General features: G+C 37.3%; 1 protein-coding gene across 1 annotated transcript; it reads right to left on the minus strand.

Moving 5' to 3' along the window:
* Positions 1–94: 94 nt before the first annotated feature.
* Positions 95–1549, minus strand: LOC108982685 (putative septum site-determining protein minD homolog, chloroplastic). Its single transcript, XM_018954123.2, has one exon. The coding sequence runs from the start codon at positions 1430–1432 to the stop codon at positions 437–439; it is 996 nt and encodes a 331-aa protein (XP_018809668.1). The 5' UTR covers positions 1433–1549; the 3' UTR covers positions 95–436.
* Positions 1550–7338: the final 5789 nt, after the last annotated feature.

A 7338-nucleotide genomic window follows, 5' to 3' on the forward strand; every position in this document is an offset into this window, starting at 1 on the left:
ACAGCCTGCAATTCATTAACTAAAAAGCTTTTTACCTATATAAAAATAATAATAATACACCTAAAGTACAGGGAAGAAAAATTTAAACACCAAATAAGTTCAAATAATAATGATACCCCAAAATTAGGCGTAAATTCCCCCATTTCAAAGCGATCACAAGACAATACAGAAAATTCATACTTGACAAGGCAAGTTTTCATACTGAAAGCTCCAACTACCAGTCAACAGATCTTAAGTAAAAATTACAAACACAACTCCTAAAACCAACACGACACTACTAAAAATCTAACAATAATAGATAATCAAAATAAAGAAAGAGAACAACTTTACCGAACCCACTGTACACGGCTAGTTCTCACTTTCCCAAACTCCTGAAACAACTACCTGCTTCAAGCAAAATATTTATAAGCTCAAACTTCAGACACGGATTTGATATCTACCTTCCAAAAAAGGAGAAAAAGCCGCGCTTCTTTGGCTCCTCCTCCACCATCACAGCTTTCATGCTATCCTGCTCAACAAGCCTCCAAGCCGCCTGCTCGAAAGCCAATCCAGCCAATGTGGGTGGCTTATTCAATACAAGCGGGTACCCTCTATTGGTGCTCCTTATAACCTCCGAGTCCTCCGGAATAACCCCCAATAATGCCAAACCCAACATCTCCTGCACATCAAGCACTGACATCATGTCCTCGCCTTTGATCATATCGGTTCGAACCCGATTCACTATCATCTTTATGTCCCTAATTCCATCGCATTCCAACAGCCCCGTGACCCTATCGGCGTCTCGCAGGCTCGTAATGTCCGGCGTGGTAACGAGGACAGCCTCATTGGCCGGAGTGATGGCGGTTATAAACCCAGCATCGATGCCGGCAGGACAATCAATGAGAATGAAATCTGGGGAGCCCTCTTGGCGAGCTTTCAAGGCGTCCACGACCCAAACCAAGGCCTTTCCGCCAAAACCAATGGGAAGTTTGGAGCGGGGCTTGGAAATGCAGAGAAGTTCGAAGTTGGACCAGCGCTTGTCTCGGACGAGGGCCTGGTCGAGGCGGCAATCTCCGTTGAGGACCTCTACGACGGTGTAGTTGACGCGGTTCTCGAGGCCGAGGAGGAGGTCCAGGTTTCGGAGACCGACATCGGCGTCGATGGCGACGACGGAGAAGCCAAGGCGGGCAAGGGAGAGACCTACATTAGCGGTGGTGGTGGTCTTGCCGACGCCGCCTTTGCCAGAGGTGATCACCACGACGCGGGGGGTCTCTCCGGATAATTGGGGCTTTCTGTTGTATTGGAGAAGGGCACGAGGTGTGGCGGAGAAGGGCTTATGGGTGCGTCTTGTTGGGGGTTTTAGGGTTTTGGGGTATAAGGGTATTGTGGATGGTGCGGTGAAGTAGAAGAGGCCCGAGGGTTTGGGGGTAGTGGTGGGGGAGAGAGAGAGCATTGCTTGCTCTAGAGAGAGAGACAGAGATCGAAGGTTTTAGGGAAAGAGGTAGAAGACGGCAACCATTTTTGGAGTTGCGAGCAGAAGGATTGAAAAATCAAAATTAGAATCGGGACAAGTGATGGATGAATCGATTTAACTTGTGTACGGAAATCCATGGGAGGTCATTTTTTTTAGCCAAGGTCATGTTTGGCACTCGAAAATTATTGAAATTTTTTTTAATCCCATCTCATTTACAAAAGTAACATTCATTTTACTCAAAATTTTAAAAATATAACATATTCAAAAAAAATATAACAAATTCAATGTATCGCTTCGATTGTCAAGATTTAAATAAAAGATTTCATAGTGATTTGAACCAATACATGCCTCTTGGATATATGCATCTTAATCGCTTGTCAACCAAACAAAAGGTTGTGCCCTTTGATGAATTAAAAATATTTTCAATATATTCTCTAGTATTTGAAGGTTGTGACTTTTCGTAAATACCATTTCATTTAAATAAGTTATGACTTTTTATAAGTGTCATTTCATTTATATGTTGTGACTTTTTACAAGGGCCATTTCATTTCTACGTTATGACTTTTCACAAGTACAATTTCATTTATATAAATTATGACTTTTCACAAAAGTCATTCCATTTCAGTTGTGACTTTTCACAAGTGTCATTTCATTCTCTCTAAATAGGGAATCCCACTGTTAATGTCAAAAATTGTACAACAGACTAGAAAGGAATAAAGAGTCATCCCTGACCCACGTTGGTGATTCGGACTTTGATACGGTGCTCTTTGCATTTATTCATGAAATCAATAATAAATAAATAAAAGGAGACACATGAATTTATGTGGTTCGGTATAAAAGCCTACATCCATGGGTTGTTGGGGGCAAAATCTACTATATCAGGTGATGATTTTACAATGTCTCGTAGACTCACATATCGACTCACATATCGCTCAATACAATGAGAGAATTTAGTTTCAGGAGAGTCTCTCTAGAGAATTGGTGGAGAGTGCATGGAGTCAGCCTTTGAACCTTTATGCACTCTCCACTAAGACCACTGAAACGGAGAAACACCAACAAAAAATCACAGCATGGGACAAAATCCACTAAGGCCATTGAAAACCCAAAAAAATCACCAAGCACATAAATATATGCACTTTACTAACGATAAACATTCACAATACAATCACTACGCAAACGTTCTTATAAATAAACTTCACAAAGGCCCATCTTCGAAGGCCATTCCTACAAATCTTACAAATTCTTCTTGAGGATCATTCATGGTGATCTTCATTGCATAACAGTGAAAAACTATGAACCAATTACCAAAATTTGTATTTCTGCAAGTTACCTTCACAATGGTTGACTTGAAGATTCTCAAGGTTTTCTTGATAAACAAGTTGACCTTAAGAATCGAGGGCATCTATTAAGGACTAAATTGACTGGATCAAACCCTTTGGAAACCAATCACTAAGGGAAGAGATAAAGTCAAGTGATAAGACATGAAAGAGATAAGGCAAAGAAGTTGGCTCAAACTCCTAAAAGGAAAAGATATGACAAGTTAAGTTGGACTCTATCACTTTAAGGAAATAACCTCTATATAAGGAGCAGTTCTCTCTAGGTTCTTTAGAGGCTCGAAGGTTGACTTCATGCGCTCTCTATCAATTCTCTAGAGAGACTCTCCTAAGACTAAATTTTCTCATTATATTAAGCGATATTTGAGGCTACGAGATATTGTAAAATCATCACCTGATATAGTGAATTTTGCCCCCAACAACTCGTGGACGTAAACTTTTATGCCGAATCACATAAATTCTTGTGTCTCCCTTTATTTACTTTTATTTATTATTTATTTCATGGATGAATGCGAAGAGCACCTTATCGAAGCCCGAATCACCAACGTGGGTTGGGGATGACTCTTTCTTCCTTTCTTTTTTTGGGTTTTGGCTATTTTATATCGAGTTCGAGGATCTCCTTTTGTGTGCACCGACAATGAGATTAGCGGGAACTGACGTTGTATCTTGAGAGTAGACTGTCAAAAAGCTTAGTACATGTTTAAATTTGGAGGCAACAGAATTTACTCTAACAAAGCGTCTATCACAACGTGCCTCAAAACTAGGTTATCTATTTCTAATTTGTTCTTATTATTTTACATATTTTTTAATTTACAAAGCGTTTGCACATAAATAATTTATTATTCAAAATATTCCCAACACCAAGGACATTTTGAATGAAGTGCACCTCAGCAAGATCCCTATATTGAACAAAGAAACAAGGCTATTTCTTGACAAGCACCTCGAGATAACCCCCATGGAGATCAAGACTATCTTGACCAAAGGGCATCTTGGCAAGACTATGTCAAGCAAAGAGCCAAGGTTATGACTTGATTGAGAGATATCGAGCATGGCCCCTATGACAAAGTCTTCTCTAGGGAAAAAAATGAGGAGAATGGGGGGTCCACAGATTCTAACAGAATTGAGTGGAGGTTGTTGGAAAGGAAAGGGAGTGCGACGAGGGATTGTGAGGGTCGTGGGAGGCTCACGGTTACTGTAAGTGGGTGGAAAAGGACATTGTGAAGGTGGCTCACGGCAGATGGCAATGTACGAGCTCGAGGAAAGGTGGGAAAAATTGGAGTTGACGGAGGAGGAAGTTCTGAATATTGATGTGGGGGATGATTTATTGGAAGAATTAAGGTACCGAGAATAACAAAGCTTAGTTGGGAAAGTCTGGATGGAGGAAAGACTAAATTCTGCTATGTTAGAAAATACTATGGGCAAAGTGTGGAGGATTAGTAAGTGAGCTAAGTTCCAGGAAGTGGGAGAAAACACTTTTGTGATTCTATTTGTCAATCATGCTGATAAACTGAAGGTGATGGAAGGTAAACCATGACTTTTTGACAACTATATGTTTGTCATAATGCAGTTCGATGGGTTCACTCCTCCATAGAAATTGAATTTTGGGTGCGAAAAATTATGAGTTCAAATGCACAACTCACCCTTAGTCTGCATGAATAAAGAACGAGGAGTGGTCATTGGAGCTACAATTGGTAAGGTTCTAGAGGTGGATATGCAGGATGATGGTAGTGGATGGGGTAACTTCCTCAGAGTCCTGGTTCAGATAGATGTGTCAAAGCCATTGGCAAGGGGACGTACAATCTCTGTAAGGGGGAGGAACCATTGGATACCATTGAGGTATGAGAAACTTCCACACTTTTGTTTTAAATTTGGGTGTATTGTGCATAAGAAGAAAGAGTGAGAATAACGGGGAGGGGTTATGATCAATTTGGGGTCTGGCTTAGAGCAAGGCCAAGATTCAAGATGAGATAAGGTAAAAAAAAAAATGAATGGGGAAAATAAGAAATATTCTGATGTGAATGGAGGAGGGGAAGTATGGGTGAAGGGGAGGCCTTCTAAAAAAAGTAATGCTGAGATAGGGAAGGGTTTGAACAATGAGAGTGAGAAGGAGAGTGAAAGTGGCGAGGAGGGGCAGAATGAAATAAGAGAAGATGGGAGTGGTAAGGAAGGGGAAGGTAGCATAAATGAAGAACAACCTAATATAATCGAGGATCAGGTTGGGAACTGGCTTAGACCAGGGCCAACTTTCAATATGAGAGGGTAAAAAAAGTCAATGGGAGAAATAAGAAATATTCTGTTGTGAGTAGAGGAGGAGAAATATGGGTGAAGGGAGTGTCCTCTGAAAAAAATAATGGTGAAAAAAGCAATGTTGAAAGGAGTATGGAAGGGATGAAGAACCAACTAAGGAAAAGGTGGTCAGTGGGAAGAGGTTGGGGTCATGGAAGAGAGGCAAGGGACAAGGGCATAAGTATGACAAATTTTTGTGGTAACAAAAATAAAATAAAAGAGGTAAGGAGTTGTTGAAGGGAAGGGGGAGACTGTGGAACAAAAGAAACAAGGATGTGCAGGGTCATGTGGAGATGAGTTAGAAGGGGTGGAGGCTGTGAAACAACCCCACCCAACACAATGAAAACCCTAAATTGGAACTGCCGAGGGCTTAGGAACCCTTGGACAGTTCAAGACCTTTACCATTTGGTAAGGGATAAGAAGCCCAACATAGTTTTCTTGATGGAAACTAAAATGATGAAAGACAAATGTGAAAGAATCAGGAGAAAACTGAAGTGTGAAGGCTTTTTTGTAGTAGATTCTGTTGGAAGGAGTGTGGGCTTAATCATGTTATGGGATCACAACGTTAAAGTAGAGTTGGGAAAATTATTTACAAATGCATATTAGTGTCTGGGTAACGAATGAAGGGGAGAATGAGAAATGGCTGTTGACTGGTTTTTATGGGAATCCTGAGCCAAGTAGAAGGGTAGGATCTTGGAACTCACCACAATAAAGCCTAATGCAAATACTGGTTGGTGTGTTATTGGTGACTTCAACGAAATTGTGTCTCATGATGAAAAATGGGACGGTAGACAGAGGCAAGAGAGACAAATGGCTGGCTTTAGAGAAGCTTTAGAGGGGAGTGGGATGTTTGACCTAGGATGGAGAGGTGACAAATATACTTGGAGCAACAAACATAAAGATGAGTCCTTCACCAATGAGAGACTTGACAGAGCAGTTTTTAATGTTAAGTGGAAAGGCATCTTCAAATAAGGTTAGGTAGAAGTGCTAGCAGCAATAAGTTTTGATCACAAACCACTTTTACTTTGTATGAATCAGAATGAAGGTGAGGAAGGGAGTGGAATGAAGGTTTTCAGGTATGAGGCTAACTGGGCCTTGGAGGAGGACTGTGTAGAGGCTTTACAGAAGGTATGGAGAGAAATGATGGTGGAAGATGGTGTCCCAAAGAATCTTCATGACAGCCTGACGAGTAGTAAAAAAACTTTACTTAGATGGTGTAGGAAGAATGGGGAAGATAGGGGGAGAGAACTGAAGTAGAAAACCCAGGTCCTAAGAAGGCTTCAAGGTGATGAGAATAGATACAATTCTGGAAAGATTAAGGGTACGTTTGGGTGTTGAAAAGTGTTGAGAAGTGTTGAGAATGTTTGTGAATAGTTATGAGTAGAGATTGAAGTGAGTTTGTGGGTCCCATTGAGAGTATTTTGAGTTGTTTGGATGTGTGAAGTATGTTGAGTTGTTGACTTTTGAGTAGATAATTGAAAAATGTGTGGGTCCCATAAATATTATAGTGATTTGATTTTTAATAATAAATATTATAATGATTTTATTATAGTGATTTTTTTATATTAATAAATATTGTAGTGATTTTATTTTACTTTTATATATAATAATGATAAATATTATAATGATTTTATTTTTAATTTATATATAATAATGATAAATATTATAATGATTTTATTTTTAATTTATATATAATAGTGATAAATATTATAATGATTTTATTTATATATATATAATAGTAATAAATATTATAGTAATGTTATTTTATATTTATATATTATAGTGATTTTATTTTTAATTTATATATAATAATGATAAATATTATAGTATTTTATTTTTTATTTATATATAATAGTGATAAATATTATAGTATTTTATTTTTTATTTATATATAATAGTGATTTTATTTTTATTTATATATTTTAGTGTTTTTATTTTTTATTTATATATAATAGAGATAAATATTATTATGATTTTATTTTTTATTTATATATTATAGTGATTTTATTTTTTATTTATATATTATAGTGATTTTATTTTTTATTTATATATTATAATGATTTTATTTTTTATTTATATATTATAGTGATTTTATTTTTTATTTATATATTATAGTGATAAATATTATAGTAATTTTATTTTTTATTTATTATATATTATAGCGATTTTATTTTTTATTTATATATTATAGCGATTTTATTTTTTATTTATATATTATAGCGATTTTATTTTTTATTTATATATAATAGTGATAAATCTTTTTTA

Source organism: Juglans regia, chromosome 13, assembly GCF_001411555.2.
Source record: "Juglans regia cultivar Chandler chromosome 13, Walnut 2.0, whole genome shotgun sequence".
NCBI classification, from domain to species: Eukaryota; Viridiplantae; Streptophyta; class Magnoliopsida; order Fagales; family Juglandaceae; genus Juglans; species Juglans regia.